The following is a 17,735-nucleotide window of genomic DNA, read 5'->3' as shown; positions in this document are numbered from 1 at the left end:
CAATGATTTGAAAGGCATTGCGTTCTGCCGCGTCACTTCCTGTTTGCGGCAACGCGGAAAAAGGCGGAGTTCAAGTCGGGAGTTGGTTGAATACGGAAGCGGAGCCGAGCGGGATACTTTGGCAGCAGCGGAGCAGAATCTCCGTCAAAACCGAGACGTGGACGGCCTCCGCGCGCTCTCGATCAAGACCGACAGGAAGGGGCGACGAGTTGTTCGTCATTGACATTCCGCCCGCTGGCTGCTAGCGTCTGGTTAGCCTGCTAACTGCTAACGTTTGAGATCTCGTCCAGGTAACGTGTGTGTGTGTGTGTGTGTGTGTGTGTGTGTGTGTGTGTGTGTGTGTGTGTGTGTGTGTGTGTGTGCGCGCGCGGGCACCCGCAAGACACTTGTCGGATGCTAATATGCTAACGAGGGCACCAGTCCCGCACCTCGCTTGACGCCGAGCCCGCGGTCGAGCGCGGTGAACGCGCAGTGACACGTTAGTCTGGTGACGTCACAAGGTTGAGCTACGCGCTCAGACCCGCCCGAACCTGCTCCTCTGTACTTTGGCTTCAGTGGGAATGTTCGCTATTCTTTCCGAATCCGCCTAGGCAGGCTTATTGTGAAGGTCGGAGACTTCCTGTCGCGCGGTCGTTTCTCACCGTCATTCGGCAAAATGATCCACCCCCTCCGACACCTGCGTGACCCTAAAGTTCACTTCTGGCTACCTCTTCGTTAGAACCGAAAGGAAAATGAGTGGAATCAGCAGCATCGAGGCGGTGAAGAAGAAGATCAAAATCCTCCAGGGACAAGCAGAAGAAGCGGAAGAACGAGCGGAAGCGCTGCAAAGACAGCTGGAGGAGGAGAAGAGGGCTCGCGAGGAGGTCTGTGGGCGCGCGCGACCGACCTTGAGCGTCACGTGTGCCCAACGGCCGCGGGGTGTGACGCGCAGGCCGAGGCGGAGGCGGCGGCGCTCGCCCGCCGTCTTCAGATGACCGAGGACAACCTGGACCAGACGCACGAGCAGCTCACCTCGGCCATCGGAAAGCTGGACAAGCTGGAGAAGGTGGCCGACGAGAGCGAGAGGTCAGCGCGCGCCTCCGCTTGACTTTGCCGCCGGCGTCGACGTGACGCCGACCGCCGCGTGTCCAGGGGGATCCGCGTGATCGAGACCCGGGCCATGAAAGACGAGGAGAAGATGGAACTGCTGACGGCCGAGCTCAAGCAAGCTCAAATCATCGCCGAGGAGGCCGACCGCAAATATGAGGAAGTAGGCACGCGCGCGCGTCACGCCGGCGCCGCGTCATTACGCTCCAAATGCCACCGTTCCCCAAATGCATTCCCCCGAAACGAAGGCCAAACGTTTTACCAATTCTAGCTTGAGCCGATCCGTCGACCGCTTAAGGCCAGTTTTGACGCGGGGATTTTTATTTGGGTCACCTAAAACCACGACCGTAACGGGACAATGCGCGCCAACGCTGCGGTCGCGGCTTGGGAGCGCCCGCCGATGGGTCGCGGGCCCGTTCCGGCGCGTCGCAATCAACCCTTTCCACTCGGGCGCGTTGCCAGAAGCGTTCTGTCCCGGAGGGCCATCCGTCCCGCCGGTTTTTGAGCTTGCCGTCGCACGCGGCGGATTGTAACGAGCGGCTCGCGGGCGGGCCCGACGGAAGCCCGCCGGCCGTCCCCGGCGTTTGCGCGCGCCGCGCCGGATGACGGAAAGGTCGGAAACGCGCGGGCGCTCCGGGACCGGCTTTGGACACGCCTACCTTAGAGAGCGCCGATACAAAGTCCCGGCCCGGCGCGGCCTCGGCTACCGAAGCGAGCGGGCCCCGTCCGTCCAAAAGACGTAGCCCCGGCGTGGCAGGGCGTGGCGCGGCGCTCGCGTAGAAACGCATCAGCGGAGGAAAGGAGCACTTTGGGGGAGTCGACACTGGAACATAGAGGAGTTTGAACAGCTCCAGAAAGTTGACTTTTTATCGGAGGCCTGTGCTCGTCTTACTACATGGACAAAATACAGCAGGCGCCACAAGGATCATTTACTAATCAATTTGATTTAAGAAATAATTGCTTTCCCACAGTGCTGAGCTTTGAACGGGCGGCGCGATTGTGGCCAAAATAGGAATGATATTTTTCTTATGTCGTTATTTTGCTCGATACTGAAGTCACTATTATCACGTTTGGTCAAACGTGTCCATTTATTGCCCTTTTTTTCAAATGAGCAGTATATAAACAAAGTTTCAAGGCTTGATACGTACAAATAATAACTCAAATAAAAAAATTAACTAATGGCAAAAACCAGGCGCACAGCTCAACGCAGCTAACTCACTTGCTGAGTGCAAACCGATGGGGGCAGAAAAAAAAAAGCCTACTTAGAACATTATTTACTTTGAAGCAAATTTTAACCAATTAACAGGCAAAATGCTCATTTGCGCTCATTTCACACTGTATTTCGATTTTTTTGCATTTTTTCAAAATGGGTCTCAGTTGACAGCCGGCACTGTAAATATGAGGAATCAGCTGAGAAACTCAACGCCATTTCACACTGGTAAATAATATATGCGGGTGAGAAAGGAAGAGGCAGGCTTTTGTCTCGCAAACGTGGGAAGCATTGCCCTCTGGTGGTAGTGCTTGATTTGACTTGCAATCAACAAAATTTGACTAGTAATCAAAAAAAGCGCATGACAATTTAAACGTTAATATCGCCGCGGATCAGCTTGATAAACGGCGGCGGCCAATATCGCCATTAAAACTGGATGAATTGTGCAGCCCTAACCGGCGTATACAATTCTGTCATTCGAGTCATCGCATTCATAAGGTATTATTCCATTTCTTTGAAGAACGTGACGTTTGTCAATATGAAATTCGAAGAGAAAACGTGGCGAACCGGGATGCTTGGACTCGTCGCCGTTACGCGTCTTTATTCCGAAAAATGAGTTTTTCCCAATCTTTTCAAACAAAGTCAGTTGAGATTTCTCCCGTCGCGGAGAACGCGCACAGAAAGCAGTGGAGATGCGGGCGCGCAGGATCTCTGTGGCTAGCGGGAGGACGTGAGGATAGGCGCTCTGCCGATATAGCGGAGGCTCCGGAGTTCCCTTCTTCCCCTCGACTAAGTATGGCCGCGCGTCAAGGAAGGCATCCGCGAGTCGCGCTCCTTCCAAGTCCCCCCGCTCCGAGCGCCGCCGCGGATCACCTCCGGGATTTGCTCAAATGGGCCCCGCCCGCGCGAAGGGGATGAATTGGGCGCTCGCGTGGCGCCCTTCCTTCCAAACGCAGCCGGGCGCCTTTTTGCCGCGCCGGGGGATCCGTGTCTGAGCACGCCTCGCCGTCGCAGGTGGCTCGCAAGCTGGTGATGGGGGAGCAGGAGCTGGAGCGCGCCGAAGCCCGGGCCGAGCTGGCCGAGAGGTGAGCGCGCGGGAGGGGCGCGCGCGGCCGGGCCGGCCCGGCCCGGGCGCCCTCCTCTGACCTCCGGCCGCTTTGTGTTTTGGAGCGCAGCAAAGGTCGCGCGTTGGAGGAGGAGCTGAAGAGTCTGGCTGCCACTTCCAAGAGTTTTGAGTCTCAGGCCGAAAAGGTGAGAGCGGAGACCCGGCCTGGAGGCCCGGAGGCCCTGACCTTTTCCTGTTGCCCCCTAGTTCTCCGTGCAGGAGGAGCGCTGCGAGCTGGAGATCAGCAGCCTGAGGAGTAAACTGTTGGAGGTGAGAAAATGTCTGCTTGCCGCCTTGGTAAACAGCAATTTTGATGCGAGAGATTTTTCACAAGTTTGCCCTTTTTTCCACACAAGCTGAAAGAGCTTTTTTTTTATGCAACAATCATACTTGAAGCAATTTGAAATTAGTCAGGCCTTATCTACACGCAGCCGGAGTTCTGTCTCCGGTTCGCCCCGTTCGCTGTATGTGGCCGGACTCCCCTCCCCCATCGAAACCCAAGAGTGAAGATTTGGTTTGCCGGTCGCATGCAACGGCTTAAAGCGGAGATTTGCGTCATCTCGCTACTCCATTTGCCGCCAAAGACGCAGATACCGATGACGTCGGAGGCGAAAGTTCCATCTGATTGGACGCGTCAGAGGCGGAAGTTCTGATTGGACAGATTCGGGCAACAACGAGCGACTTGGCATGCTTGTAAGCGAACGAAACCACACTGCTGGATTCGTATAGACGCCGTTTCTTGAAGTTAAGGAGACGACGAGGGTTCAAATCAGCCGTCTGCATGTAGACGAGGCCTCCGTCTTTTGATTTAATCGCGGAAGTGATTGGCCGTGGTTCGTGTTGCGTTTCATCTTGCATGGCCGCCCTCGTCAAGGTTGGACGCGATGGCGCTTTCTGGCAAAATTTGCGGGCCGTATGCACACAGCGCACACATCTAATGGGGGGGGGGGGTCGCGCTCCGGCTTTTGTGCGCCAGGGGCCTCTCGGCGGCGCGTTCATAGGCAGGCGCCCTAACCCGCATCGGTAGACGTCATCAAAAGCGGTACTTTTGCAAAGGCCGGATTTGCCGGGGCCTGCATCCCGTGACTCCACGTTCTCATGTCGCGCAGGCGGAGAACCGGGCGGATTCGGCCGAGCGCACGGTGGCCAAGCTGGAGAGGACCGTGGACGAGCTGGAAGGTGCGTCGCGGCGCGGCGGGGCGGGCCCGACCCGGACCCCACATGACCCGCCTTTGCGTGTTTGCAGAGTCGCTGGCGGCGGCCAAGGCGGCCAACGTGGAGCTCCACGCCACGCTCGACCAGACCATGGAGGAGCTCAACGCCTGCTGAACATTCCTCAGCCTCTTCGCCTTCCTCCGCGGGATCAAACGCGCGCTTCATTTCGTCTATTTGGAAGGGAGGCAACAGCCAATGGGTTTAAAAAAAAAAAAAAAAAAAAATCTGCCAAATGCGGGGCCAATCGGGGGTCAGACGCGCCGAGCCTCACCACGTTTATGGCGTAACGATGACCCGGCGGGACATCGGCGCGGCATAAAGGGGCCAATTGGAGGTCGGCCGCGCTCTGCCTCATTGCGGCATAAAGTCGAGGGGCCAATCGGATGTGCCTACCCGATCAACAAAGCGTCACATGGTCTTATGCTGTGATGACATCGTCACAGCTTCTTTTTTTTTTCTAAAACAAAAGCACCAAGTTCATTTGTTCCTTTTTTTTTCTAAAACAAAAGCACCAAGTTCATTTGTTCCTTTTTTTTCTAAAATAAAAGCACCAAGTTCATTTGTTGCGACGCCTGAATTTGTGCTGACGGATAAGCCGCGCGGACGTTGCTCGCCCGTCAGGTCAGCGATGGCAAAAGGCCTTTTCCAACGGGAGCGTCGGCGTCAAGTGCGCGGGATCGGGCTTCTAAAGGCTCGGCCCGTGCCGCCGGACGGCCACCTTTTCTCACATGCGACGTGTCCCGCGGGAGGCCCGGCCATCAATTGAAAAACCTTGAATTCCAGCGTTTTTATTTTCTCCGCGTCTTAGAAAAGGATGGAATGGCGGCAAATGGAAAAGAAGCGCCGGAAAGGACTCGCGTCGCTAACGGGCGACGAAACGGAGGAGAGGGTCGCGAGCCGACGCGCTCGGTGCGAACGCGTCGCTCGTAAACGTCTTTTGGAATGAAATGAGAAGCGGCTCCGGCGTTTTTCACCGACCGCGGGAAAGCCGTGACGCGGGCGGTCAACGAGAGCGGGGCTTGAACCGGGAACCGCTTCCGTTTCACGGCTCTCGCTTTGGAGCAAAGTCAGAACGGCCGGCGCCTTCCGGGCGGTCCGATTCGCTAAGGTGGGGCCAGGCCGGGTCAGGGGCGACCGCGGGCGGCCTCCGCCGCCAGCGCCAGGATGGGCCGTAACTGCTCGTCCAGGGGGGGGGCGTCGGCCTCGTTGGTGATGGTCCAGTGGAAGTCCACCCCGCTGTCCAGGCCGCACTCGGACTCCGCGTCATCCACGCCTGGTGCGCCCAGAGCGAAGCGGGGCGTGAAAAGCCGGGACGGCGGCGGATGGCGGGCGGGCGGTCATACCCGGGGTGTAGACCCAGCCCCTGCGCCTGCGGGTTTCTTCTCCACTTTCCACGCGGACGCAGCGAGTCTGTTTGGGGAAGTTGGCCCAAAACCAGCGAAGGTCCGACATCCGACGGGCGTCGCTCACCACCTGCGCACGCAAAGCGGAGGAGCAGAGCGTGCGGCGCTGGCACGGGCGGCGCTGGCACGGGCGGCGCTGGCATGGGCGGCGCTGGCACGGGCGGGCGACGGACGTACCCAGATGGGTTGGCGCGCTCCCGAGGTCGCCAGGCGGCAGAAGAATCCCGGATCTCGCCGTCTGCGAGCCTCGCCCCAGCTGATCATGTCGGCCCGAAACAGCTCCTTGTAGGCGCCAGAACCCGCCAGCTGCTCCGCGTCCAGACCGCGTTCCTGCGGGACCGAGAGGCACCGCCGCGTGAGCGGCTCGCGCGTTGCCCCCCCCCTTTGCGACTCGTCCTGCAAAATGACACGCATCCGCGGCGCCGAATCAGGACAGAGTCCAAAGTCCGATTTTGACTTCATTATTTGGATATTCCCACGGCGTTCTCAAAACCAACGGGGCTGATTTGAGTGGAGTATTTCCATTAAAATGGAAGTAGACCAATAGGTTTCCGCCAAGTTCCCCTTCCGAGAGCGGTCGCGGCCGTCGTTCCGCCCACCCTTGTGTTTGTCTGTTTTACGGTCCAAATGCACTGCGCTTTGCGCGTACTGGCGAATGTTCGTCTGAGATAGAGCGCGTAAGTGACGCCCACTGACCTGCGCATAAGCTCGTTTGAGGGGCGCGGAAAGACGAAGGACGCCGCAGACGTCTTCCCCTAACCTGCGGCACAACAACGCGCACGGTCGGCGCTCGTGTCGTCGACGCGCGGACCGCGGAGGGAGCGGCGTGGACTTTTTACCGATCGAGGATGACGTCCGTGACGTAATCTTTCCCCGACTTTCTTTTGCCGCTGAAAATCAAAATGAGTTTTGGTTCCCCATGGAGACTTTCCACAGCCGCGGAGGGATCCATTGCGGGAGATGAACTACGCTGCCCCTCGTCGCTTCCGACGAGTGGGTGACACGCGGCGGAAGTGACGTAACCAAAGCGGCAGCGTTTCAAAACAAGAGAGTGGACTCGCCGGCCGCGTTGGATTCGCTAACGTAACGAAGCGGGGACCGATGGGCGACTGGCGGCTTCCGCCTCCGGCGCCCGGGTTTGCCCGGCCTCCGCGAAATGATCGGAGCCACCGAACTTCATTCATCTTTCGTCCGTGCTTTCTTTTGAAAAGCTCGGCGCTCGCGGCCGGGTCAGTAGATTTGCCTTCGTCAACATGGCGTCCTTGTTTCTACGGCGGAAAACTCTTGCGACTCTTTGGGCGGTGAGTTCCGCTTTCAACGGTGCCGCATGCGAATGAGCAGTGCGCGTCTTTTATCCTGCGTGACGATGAACAAAGTCGGCGACTTTGGCGTGCCGCTTCGAGCGCGCCACCCTTTGCCCGTTTCCCTATCGATTGTTTGCAAGCGCATGTTTGCGGACGCCTGACCTCGTCGTTCGCGAGCAGGGGGACGAGTTGACGTGCGAAAGGGCGAGTGCCTTTCACCCCCAGTCCATGTTTGAGTGTATTGGGTGTGTTTAATAAATGCTAAAACATACCGTTTCTAATTAAATACACTTTTCCCGCGATTAAAAGTTTAAGAACCATGCTTAAAAGTACGTAGTCTCAAATATATCAAGTCATTCTGGAGTACCCCTAAAATGACATGTTCTCTAGTCCCACACTACGTAATGACCAAATTGGATCTCATTAAAAACCGTTCAAATAGCACTTATGTATTTATGTGCCGCATATACCAAGTCGCACGCTGCATTGACAGCTTGAAGTCGGTGAGATTCAGTCCCGGCCCGATGGTTTTGCGCAGCGGCGGGGGAGCCGTCGAGACCGCCGGCGACGCGGATGGGCCCCCGAGGAGCCCCGCAAGCCTCCGAGCCAAGCTGGCTGAGATGACGACACCGTGAGCGCTTCAGCGGCTGTTAGTGATACGAACGGATGGGGAAACGGCAGACGTTGCGCCGCTGCAGTTCGCGCCCCTATTTCGGGCCGCTTTGTAAGGACCAACGCGCGGGCCCGGCAAACGTCCCTAAGGTGCGCCCGTTTGCTGCGGACGCCGGTCCGGGCGCCACGCGGGGACACTGGGCCGCTTCCGTCGGGGCCTTTTCGCTTGCGAACGACTTTCCGGCCGACGCGGCGTCGACCCTCACGGATGCCGGGACCGACGAGCGAGCGCCGATCGCGGGTCCGGCCCGCCGTCGGGAACGGCCGCCGTCTTTGCGGGTGGCCGCCGAAGCGCTGACAGAAGCGGCGACGGCAGTCGCCTTTCCACAGCTCGCCGGCCGCGGCCGAGCGCCCGCCCCTCCCTCAGTCGCGCTTCTTCCCTCCGCTGGAGACGGCCATGATGCCGCCCGAAACCTTTCGGGGCCGGGTGGCCTTTATCACGGGAGGAGGGACCGGACTGGGACGCGCCATGACCGCGGCCCTCTCTCAGCTGGGGGCCCAGTGCATCATCGCCAGCAGGTGAGACGCCGCCGCGCTTGACCCTAACCCCGATGCCGCCCCTTCGGCCCGGCTTCGGGAGGAGCGGGGCCGCCGCGGCTCGGGCTCGGGAACGTCGACCCCGGCCGCGGTTCGGCCTCGGGAACGTCGACCCCGGCCGGGGCCGAGCCGTCGCACGGGGAGTCCTGTCTCGCGGCGCAAAGCGGACCTGCCCTCATCTGCCGCAAGACTCCCAGAAACCTTGTCGTTCTTCCTAAGGATGCATATGTCCCCGTGGCGTGAGGGTAAAGCGCAGCATTTGCATTTGAGTTCGATGGGTAGGATTGGACGAAAAAACAAACTTTCAATTGTACGCCGTAAGAGCTTCAACGCAGCAAAATACTGCAGACATGCACAGCCATTGGCAAAAAAAAAAAAAAAGCAAAAAATGTTCGAGTCCCCCACCTTCTAGGAGTGTGCTGAAGCCCTAAAAGATGAAGAGGGTGTCATGAATAAGGGCGCGGGATGTGCAAGTGGTAGTGCGCTCAAAGGCGCGGCGGACGGGATGCGGCCGCGCGGAACGTCATTGGTTTCTTGCGCCAGCCGGCGGACGCAAACGCTTACGGCGCCGCGCTTATGCCGCAGGAAGTTGGAGGTCCTGCAGCAGACGGCGGACGAGATCGGCGCGCAGACGGGAAACCAGGTGAGGGGCGAATGACGCCTCGGGCGAGAGGTAAAAAGATGACGGCTCTCCCGGCGGCAGGTCCACGCTCTGCAGCTGGACGTCCGAGATCCTCAGGCTGTGGCGCGGTGTGTGGAGCATGTGGAAAGTCTGACGGGCTTGCCCGACGTAAGAGCGCGCGCGCCTCAGCGGGCCCGCTTTGTATCCGCCGAGCGATCGGGATGGAAAGCGGGCCGCTTCGCGTTACGTCCCGCAGGTGATCATCAACAACGCGGCGGGAAACTTCGTGTGTCCCTCGGAAAAGCTGTCGGCCAACGCCTGGAAGAGCGTCAGCGACATCGTCCTCAACGGCACCGCTTTCGTCACGCTGGAGCTCGGCAAGAGGCTGGCCCGCAGCCAGAAAGGTCGGAGGGCGCGCCGGCCCGCCCGGCTCTTCGCTCTAAACCTGAGCCCGAACCTTCAGGTGCGGCCTTCCTGGCCATCACCACCATCTACGCCGAGTCGGGCTCCGGGTTCGTGGTCCCCAGCGCCGCCGCCAAGGCCGGGGTGGAGGCGCTCTACAAGTGAGCAGTCGCCCGTACAGAACGCGGCGGGGGGCCGCCCCGATCAACTTTACGAGGCCGCGGCGACGGGCGACCTCGGGCGCCTCGTCATCACCGTGGCCTCCTTCAGGTCTTTGGCGGGAGAGTGGGGACGCTACGGGCTCCGCTTCAACATCATCCAGCCCGGACCCATCAGAACCAAGGTAGCGTACAGGTAGCGTACAGGTGTCGCGGCGCGGCGGTCGCGGCGGGGCTAACGACGCGCGCGCGCGCGCGACCTCGGTAGGGGGCCTTCAGCCGCTTGGACCCTACCGGCCAATTTGAAGCCGGGATGCTGAGCCGCATCCCGACGGGTCGGCTGGGCCGAGCGTGGGAGATGGCCAACCTGGCGTCCTATATGTGCAGCGACTACGCCAGCTGGATGTCTGGAGCGGTGAGCGGCCGCCGCCGCCGCCGGGAAGGGAACGCCCGCCCCTTGAACGGTGCCCTTTGCGTTCAGGTGGTGCGCTTGGACGGCGGCGAGTACGCGATGATGGCGGGAGAATTCAACGAGCTGCGCAAGGTTGGCGCTTCTCCTCTTTTGCTCCTGGTCGCGGGCCTTCGCGGCCGCTCTCACCCCGACCCCTAACCCGCCAGGTCACGGCCGAGCAATGGGAGCTGATGGAGAAGATGATCAGGAGCGCCAAGGGATCCTAAAGACCCGCCCGCTCCGTGAGCGTTCAAACTGACGCCACTCTAATAAAGGTCCCGCAACGTCAGCAGCGCCAACTTTTTTTGCCCGCCCCGTACCGCTTGGCCAGCTCGCAAGAGCCGCGCGCGAAACGCCGCCGTCCGTCCGGAGGAGATCTGAACGAGACGAGGAAGGAAATGGAAAAGCAAACAGACGGCGCCGGGGGCTCAGGGTTGTCGGCAAGCGCCCCTTATACCATTAGGTGCGAAAATGACGGGCCAAACAAAGGAAAGCAAAGGGGAAAAACAACCGGCTGCGGAAAACCACCGTAGCGGACGCAGAGAAACCAAAGGCGGCGGGCGCGGCTAGCGAGGCCGTGTCCGGTTCGTCGCTTCAGGCCCGTTTCCGAACGCTGCCTCGTCAACGTCTCGTTGGTTTAGAACTACGGCGCGATGGTTTTCATGTTTTCTTCTTCTTTTCTGTCCACGCGTCACCCTCCAGCTGTCTTTGTGGCAAAAACTTTGAGGAAAGCCGAACGCAAACGGGGGTAGGTACGTGCCTCGCTCGTTCCTTTACGGCTGAGCGTCTTTCTCGAGCGGTCCTTCTAAACAGGGTCGCCGGTACCCCGGGGGTTCTCGAAGGGACTCCGGCGGATACTCAGGATTTTCACGAAACAAACACCTTAAAATTAATTATGGAATGACCGATGATTTTCAAGAATTCATTATAAATGAATTCATTATAAATATTGAACCGGTTAAACGTTTCAGGTAAATCCACGTTGACAAAAGGAATTTATTCAATGTCCTGATTTGAAAAAGCCTGATTCTGCCCCATACTGCAACGGTTGGCCCCAACTTGTCACGTGCCACCTCTTGTAATCATTTGAGGACGCAAACAATTGAGTCGAGGTCGAAGCGGAAGTTTTGTGAAAGGAAGAAAGCGCAAGTGCAAAACGAGGTGGGCCGAATTCCGGTTGTACTTTGAGGAGGATGTTTCATTCTGACTGAAAGCCAGCAGTTGCGACCCAGCCAAGGCACAGTGTTTGTTTTCCTCGGGTTTCTTGTCTGTGGGGAAGGCAACAGTCGCATAAAGCCAGCGCACCTGCAGCGCCACATCGGTAAGCCACCCGGAACTTTTTCTGAATTCACATCGTCCCAAGATATGACGCGGAAGGCCGCCACAACGTCGGACGATTATTTCTCTAGATTAGGTCTGACGCTATGTTCGTTATTTTTGCTGGACAAATATTCATAATGAAATATTTTATTTGTGAACAGATTTCTACTATGATTCAAAAAGGGGACATTTTATTGATTATATTTTGTGGAAAAAAAAACTCATGAAGTGATTTCTTTTTTTTACAGCCCAAAATGCTTTTGCGCTGGTGTACATGGCTGAAAAAGGGGCTACATGACTGAAAAAAGGCTGAGGGAGCGCTGTTCTAAACGTCACGAATGCCCGCGATCTAAGCCAGGGATTGTCCCGAGCGTTTGGAGTCAGGGAGCCCTTTTAGGAGAGCAAAGGGCCCCCGTTGCAAAGGTTTGCATCAAACAGAAGCGGCCTTTTTATTCACCAGCATATTCAATTCGACAAGTGTATTTGTTACCTTTCAGCCATACTGACGTCGACGAAATAAAATTTTGCGAATGGCGTGGGTCTTCGCGACAGACTGGGTCCATTTCCCCCAAACGGCTTGCTGCCAAATATTTCGTGACTTCTTGGATGGTGACGCGTTTGATAACGAACAGGTTGTAAAAATTGTATTCGACCGGCCCAATCGATAGCTTTATCGCGGAGTCGCCGGTTCATTCACAATTTAAGATCGAATAAAAGACAAATGTATTTGTTTTGTGAAGAAGCCAAATCATTTTTCGGGCTCCCCGCAGTCAGGCGACGGACCCCACTTTGAGAGCCACCGATCGAAGCTGAATACATGAACACCTCGGACAAAAAAACGCGTGCGTCCCGACATACGTGAAATTCAAAATTCATTTGTCAATCGCTTGATGTTTTTGTTCCTCTAGATTGGAATGGAACAAAACGAAATAACATTGAGCAGAAATGGCATTCATAATGCATGGTTAATTTATAGACGTCCTTATATTTGTTATTTTGAGAAATATTTATGCGTGAGCGTGTTGTATTTACTTCCCTGGAATTGTGTTAATGAGGCGGGTGTAACGCACGATATTTTGCCTGTGCGACAGGAGAAGGATGAGCCTGATTGCAATTAAGACGCGGCTGTGCACAATTAGGGCTTGATGAAGCGCGACTATAAAGGCGCCACCTTCGGTCAACAAGTCAGTCGCGCTAGCAAGCGTTCGACGTTTGTTGGGGCTCTGTGCCTTTTATTTCATCGCCGGCTTTTGACGCCGTCGAGGAGTCCAGCCGTCCGTCCAAAGGAGACTCCGAGCCCGGCGCGTTTTGAGTCATCGGACAGGTGTGGCGTTTTTGCGCCGTTGAATGCGCTATTCCCGATCTACGGTGACTTTGATTTCTTCTGTCATTAGAGGTTGGATTCCTGGCCGAAGCGACCGGGCGGCTGAGTCACCGAGTACAATTTCTCACAAGTCGTCGCGTCCTGATGGAAAACGTAGCCGAGCTTGTGCTGCCGAGCGGATCGCTTGAACCGGGCGTGACGCCAGGAGAATCTTGAGAGAACGTGCGGGTCAGTCTCACCGAGATGTTAGTTTGAACTTTTCCGAGCTTTGGGAGGTTACTGATTACATGGCACGTGTGACGTCTTTTTTTTCCGCAGATTTCGGCGGCGCAAGCGGCAGCAATTGCAGGGGACTTTGTCCATAAAAGCCGCAAACGCATTACGTCTTCAATTTGCGCGTGCCGTCGCGTCTGACGCGATGACTGCAGCGTTAATGACCTTCCCGGAAGCACCTTTCGCAACCCTAAATAACCTCTGTTAGCTGACGGATTGAAAAGCATAAATGAATAGTCTTGCTCCGGCGGACTTAGAAACATGTAGCCATTTCACCCGAAATCCAAAATATAGACATCGAACAGAACCAAATTGGCTTAGGTTTCAATGCAACATCGCCCTCTTCCGGCGTATACGCGGCATTTCATTGCCAACCGCCACAGCTGTATTTTCCCTTTTGCCCTTGAAGTCTTCACGTGCTGCGCTCACTCGGATCACTGCAAGCTGCCGAATTGGGAATGAACCATTTCGGTGTCGAGCTCATCGTTTTCTGTATCACTTTGAAAACTGTTTTTTGTTTTGTTTTTTTTTGTTAGAAAAGTTGTCCTTCCCAGATGTTCCCTATTGCACGTTACTCCAAGAAGTGTGAGGTTGGTATAAAGCACACTAAATGAACGGATTAAAATTCCTGATCATTGTTTTCTTTTCCCTCCCCAGATTTGATGCGAAGAGGGATCCGTCACCGACACGTTTGGAAATAGACATCCAGGAACAAACAAAACCATTTTCACTATTCCGCCGGTTGGCTCAAGAACAACTTATGACATGGAGAGACGCTGTACGCCCCCCCTCACAAGCATCTACGGAGGTCCTACATTAATTATGTTTTTATTGCAGAATTGAAGGTGTCGCACCAGAAGAAAGTCATGGGTCATGGAGACCTCGAGGCGTCGTAATCCCAAACTGATTCAATGGGTTAATATCGTTTTAGAAGTATAACAAATACAACGTGGTTTCCGTTAAATTACTACAGGACTGGAAAATGAACTTTGTTTCTATTTTTCTAACAAGTGTGATGTTGGTATATTTTTTAAATACCCCCGCCCCCCATTCCCAATTTACAAATACTTACCTGTTCATTTACCAACTAATAACTTACCTGGTTATGAATTTGTAGTTAGTATGAGTGTGCACTTAGCCCAGCATGCACTTACCTATAAAAAAAATGTTTTTTCCAGTTCGTTGATTGCTGGTTCTGTCAATGAAATAACAAAATCAAAACAATCTAATATAAAACCCTAATCCTTGAATGCAAATTAATTTAAGGGATTAACCCTAACCCTACAAATTGATATATAGGAATGAGACACAAACTAACATGAAATAATAATCATTACGTGAATAGTAGAGCTCAAAAGAATAATTAGAGTGGATAAAATAAGAGGTGAACTAACACGACTTGATAATTTTATATACTAGGATGAAACACAATATTTAGGCATCTCATATGAGGCATAATGAGGCATCTCATTAATATGAGATCAAACAAAAGTATTACAATATATTACAATACAGTCATTAAGTAATATGTTATGATATATTAATATCATAAAATCATATAGTGTATATGTAATGTACAATACATAATATATACATATTATTCATTAATATATAATATATAATATTAAAATTTTATATGCTAAGTGATCACTTTCATACAATATAAGATAACAGTAGCATAGGTTTGGGTAATAGAAGGGCTAAATCTAATTTCAAATGTTTCTTTCATTTAAAAAAAATGACGTAGCTATATATAGGGCGAAGTCACAAATGACAGGCAGCCACTTGGCTTTTGGCTGTTGACGAGGAATGACCTCAGCTTAATAAGTGAGCCATTGACCCTAAGAAGGCGCTTATTCGCCACTCATACGCCGAAACGTCGTCAGAAGGGCACACTCATTAGGGATTGGATTCATATTTATTTTGGGTTAAAGTTAGAGGAAATAGGGAAGTTTTTGAAGATGTCTCGGACGCGACATCTAAGAAGGAAGGGCGGCAGGTGGACGAGAGCGGCATAAAAGCGGGGTAGGATTCCACCCGGAATCCAAATATGCGGTTGGCGAGCCGCTGCGCCCCCCGCAAAAGGCGTTTCGGGGGTCATGGCGTATCTCCTCGCAGCAAGGAGCGAGAGGGACGGGGGTGGCACCGTCGCGTCCGGGACACCGAGCCGGTTCCGATGAACTCGGGTTTCACGGGTCCGCGATGCCGCGTTCGGGAGATACGGGCAGGGGGACGTGTTGGCTTTAATAAAAAAAAAAAGGCTCACACTTGCGCACGCTCAGGGGAAATGAGGAAGTTTTTGAAGATGTCGCGGACGCGACATCTAAGAAGGAAAGGCGGCAGGTGGACGAGAGCGGCACAAAAGCGGGTTAGGATTCCACCCAGAATCCAAATATGCGGTCGGCAAGCCGCTGCGCCCGCCGCAAGTGGGTGTTTTGGGGGTCATAGCGTAGCTTAGGGTTAGGGTTAGGGTTAGGGTTAGGGTTAGGTTTATTGTTATAGGCCGGGAGCCGGTAAAGACCGCCATCCCGTGGTGCACTCGCCACGTCGGGGCAAACTTACGGGAACCCCCTTTGTCACCGTGCCTCATGGTGTGAACCTGGACATCTCGTCTCCAGTGCCCACGTGCGGGTCCTTGACCTCCCGCAGCTGCTTTGGCCTCTGGGACTCGTGTGTGAATATGTTCCGAGAATGGGCCGATGTAATGTATGTGGCTACCACCTGGTTAGCCACATTAGCTTTGGCCCCTGATTCTCCCGACGGATCGGCTGCCCGCCATTGCGTCGCCGCTACCGTCCGCGAAGTCCCTTGACGTTCTTGTATCTTTTTCTTGGCCTGATGTTTTAGGAAAGAGCCGAGCTAATGCAACCGGTTGACATCCGGTTAGCCACATTAGCATTGGCCCTTGCCTTTCCCGACGGGTCAGTCACCCGTCATGACGTCGCAGGTTCCATCCGCGAAGTCCACGTCAAAGCTCAAGGTCAAAGTTTCAAATCCAGATTTAGCTTAATGTATTCAGCTAACTTGCAGTTAGCCACATTAGCTTTGGCCCTCGTCCGTCGACGAGGTAATTTTAGGACACATCATCAGTGGAGAACCCAAGTTCATCGGGTGTTTCGGGTCTTTAATCTCCAGACACCCTCCCTTGGGCGACCCAGCCAGGGGTGATCAGTTCCTGGCTTGTGTCCATGTAGTGTTGCAAAGTTGTCTTTTCTTACTGTGTTGTGGCTCCTCACGTCCTTCCTCTTCGAGCTCCGTCGTCCAAATGGCTCCTTGCGGACGTGCGCAGACGCTTTTATAGGAGTGGGGATCTTTCCCCACAGTGCCCTCTTGTGGCCCATTGGAGAAGTGCACTTCCTCCTGTTGCTCCCAGTTTTTGGCTTGAATTTCTCTTCTTATCTGATTGTTGAACCTGCTTGTGTGATGTGCTCACTTACCTGCTCCTCTTCTTATCAATTGTCCCACGACGAATTTGTTGATCCATCTTTTATTCTTGTGATGATGAATCCCTTGTCGTTTTTCCTGGTTCTCTTCTCATCCGTTGTCCCCCGACGAATCCTCTTGTTGCTCCGTTGTACTATCTCACTCCTGTCCTTCCTCTTCAAGTTCCGCTGTCCAAATGGCGTTTTGCGGAAGTGCGCAAACGTTTTTTTATCCAAGTGAGGATCTTTCCTCACAGTGCCTCCTGTGGTCCGTCCGTGAAAGTCCACTTCATCCTGTCGCTCTGTTTTTTTTTTTTTTTTTTTTTTTTTTTTTTTTTTTTTTTTCCACCGAATGTTGTCTTCACTTACCTGTTTCTCTTCTCATCCGCTGTCCCCCGACGAATCTTCTTGTTGCTCCGTTGTACTACTTCACTTACCTGTGTTGTCCTTCCAATCCTTCTACTTACCTTGAAACCCTTTTGCCTTTGTTTCAGGTCCTCGTCCTAACTCCCCGAGCCCTGACTGATGTTCGTTTCAGGGCTCAAATGGGAAGTAAGACCGACCCAGGGAAATGGGGATTAGGGTTGGGATTAGGATGAGGGTCAGGGTTGGGATTAGGATAAGGAATAGGGTTGAGATTAGGATAAGGAATAGGGTTGGGATTAGGATAAGGAATAGGGTTGGGATTAGGATAAGGAACAGGGTTGGGATTAGGATAAGGAATAGGGTTGAGATTAGGATAAGGAATAGGGTTGGGATTAGGATAAGGAATAGGGTTGGGATTAGGATAAAGAATAGGGTTGGGATTAGGATAAGGAATAGGGTTGAGATTAGGATAAGGAATAGGGTTGGGATTAGGATAAGGAATAGGGTTGGGATTAGAATAAGGAATAGGGTTGGGATTAGGATTAGGCACTGGTTGGGGTTAGACGAGGTGTCGTTACCGCCGTCGTCGCCGTAGCGTCACCAGTGCCCACGTGCGGGTCCTTGACCTCACGCAGCTGCTTTGGCCTCTGGGACTCGTGTGTGAATATGTTTCGAGAATGGGCCGATGTAACGGATGTGGCTACCACCTGGTTAGCCACATTAGCTTTGGCCCTCGATTCTCCCGACGGATCGGCTGCCCGCTATTGCGTCGCCGCTACCGTCCGTGAAGTCCATTGATGTTCTTTTATTTCCTTTTTCTTGCCCTGATGTTTTAGGAAAGAGCCGAGCTAATGCAACCGGTTGA

General features: G+C 54.3%; 3 protein-coding genes across 5 annotated transcripts; 2 read left to right on the top strand and 1 right to left on the bottom strand.

Moving 5' to 3' along the window:
• The first annotated feature begins 39 nt into the window (after window positions 1-39).
• Window positions 40-5,175, top strand: LOC148425875 (tropomyosin-like). The gene is made up of 9 exons (XM_088412111.1): window positions 40-290; window positions 719-863; window positions 932-1,065; window positions 1,132-1,249; window positions 3,311-3,381; window positions 3,472-3,547; window positions 3,609-3,671; window positions 4,511-4,580; window positions 4,648-5,175. Exons 2-9 carry the CDS (start codon window positions 732-734, stop codon window positions 4,728-4,730), a joined length of 747 nt encoding a protein of 248 aa, XP_088268237.1. The 5' UTR covers window positions 40-290; window positions 719-731; the 3' UTR covers window positions 4,731-5,175.
• Window positions 5,176-5,388: 213 nt separating this feature from the next.
• On the bottom strand, window positions 5,389-7,361 carry pmvk (phosphomevalonate kinase). 2 transcript variants are annotated; one of them, XM_088412122.1, is made up of 5 exons: window positions 6,859-7,361; window positions 6,716-6,779; window positions 6,197-6,415; window positions 5,960-6,089; window positions 5,389-5,889 (listed from the first exon to the last, which is right to left on the bottom strand). In XM_088412122.1, the coding sequence occupies exons 1-5, from the start codon at window positions 6,969-6,971 to the stop codon at window positions 5,741-5,743; spliced, it is 675 nt and encodes a 224-aa protein (XP_088268248.1). In that variant the 5' UTR covers window positions 6,972-7,361; the 3' UTR covers window positions 5,389-5,740. The 2 variants fall into 2 exon arrangements, with proteins under 2 accessions (XP_088268248.1, XP_088268249.1); XM_088412123.1 differs by having other exon boundaries at window positions 6,197-6,349; window positions 6,859-7,349.
• decr1 (2,4-dienoyl CoA reductase 1, mitochondrial) lies at window positions 6,737-10,454 on the top strand. 2 transcript variants are annotated; one of them, XM_088412103.1, is made up of 11 exons: window positions 6,737-7,320; window positions 7,862-8,236; window positions 8,312-8,514; window positions 9,118-9,175; window positions 9,236-9,322; window positions 9,411-9,558; window positions 9,618-9,717; window positions 9,827-9,899; window positions 9,983-10,129; window positions 10,196-10,258; window positions 10,333-10,454. In XM_088412103.1, the coding sequence occupies exons 2-11, from the start codon at window positions 8,204-8,206 to the stop codon at window positions 10,390-10,392; spliced, it is 972 nt and encodes a 323-aa protein (XP_088268229.1). In that variant the 5' UTR covers window positions 6,737-7,320; window positions 7,862-8,203; the 3' UTR covers window positions 10,393-10,454. The 2 variants fall into 2 exon arrangements, with proteins under 2 accessions (XP_088268229.1, XP_088268228.1); XM_088412102.1 differs by lacking the exon at window positions 7,862-8,236 and having other exon boundaries at window positions 6,743-7,320.
• Window positions 10,455-17,735: the final 7,281 nt, after the last annotated feature.

This window comes from Hippichthys cyanospilos, chromosome 3 (genome assembly GCF_059441005.1).
Source record: "Hippichthys cyanospilos isolate Australia breed blue-spotted pipefish chromosome 3, RoL_Hcya_1.0, whole genome shotgun sequence".
NCBI classification, from domain to species: Eukaryota; Metazoa; Chordata; class Actinopteri; order Syngnathiformes; family Syngnathidae; genus Hippichthys; species Hippichthys cyanospilos.
Note: the sequence above shows the minus strand (reverse complement) of the source record. Positions and strands in the feature narration are given on the sequence as shown.

What these genes read in the sequence shown, in the direction of transcription:
- LOC148425875 (XM_088412111.1), top strand. Translation starts at nt 732, where the DNA reads ATGAGTGGAATCAGCAGCATCGAGGCGGTGAAGAAGAAGATCAAAATC. An exon ending in CCGACCGCAAATATGAGGAA is followed by an intron (nt 1,250 to 3,310) that starts GTAGGCACGCGC and finishes TCGCCGTCGCAG; the next exon opens with GTGGCTCGCAAGCTGGTGAT. An exon ending in CGGGCCGAGCTGGCCGAGAG is followed by an intron (nt 3,382 to 3,471) that starts GTGAGCGCGCGG and finishes TTTGGAGCGCAG; the next exon opens with CAAAGGTCGCGCGTTGGAGG.
- pmvk (XM_088412122.1), bottom strand. Translation starts at nt 6,971, where the DNA reads ATGGATCCCTCCGCGGCTGTGGAAAGTCTCCATGGGGAACCAAAACTC. An exon ending in GAGCGCGCCAACCCATCTGG is followed by an intron (nt 6,090 to 6,196) that starts GTACGTCCGTCG and finishes TTGCGTGCGCAG; the next exon opens with GTGGTGAGCGACGCCCGTCG. An exon ending in GGGCTGGGTCTACACCCCGG is followed by an intron (nt 5,890 to 5,959) that starts GTATGACCGCCC and finishes TGGGCGCACCAG; the next exon opens with GCGTGGATGACGCGGAGTCC.
- decr1 (XM_088412102.1), top strand. Translation starts at nt 7,273, where the DNA reads ATGGCGTCCTTGTTTCTACGGCGGAAAACTCTTGCGACTCTTTGGGCG. An exon ending in CCGGACCCATCAGAACCAAG is followed by an intron (nt 9,900 to 9,982) that starts GTAGCGTACAGG and finishes CGACCTCGGTAG; the next exon opens with GGGGCCTTCAGCCGCTTGGA. An exon ending in CCAGCTGGATGTCTGGAGCG is followed by an intron (nt 10,130 to 10,195) that starts GTGAGCGGCCGC and finishes CTTTGCGTTCAG; the next exon opens with GTGGTGCGCTTGGACGGCGG.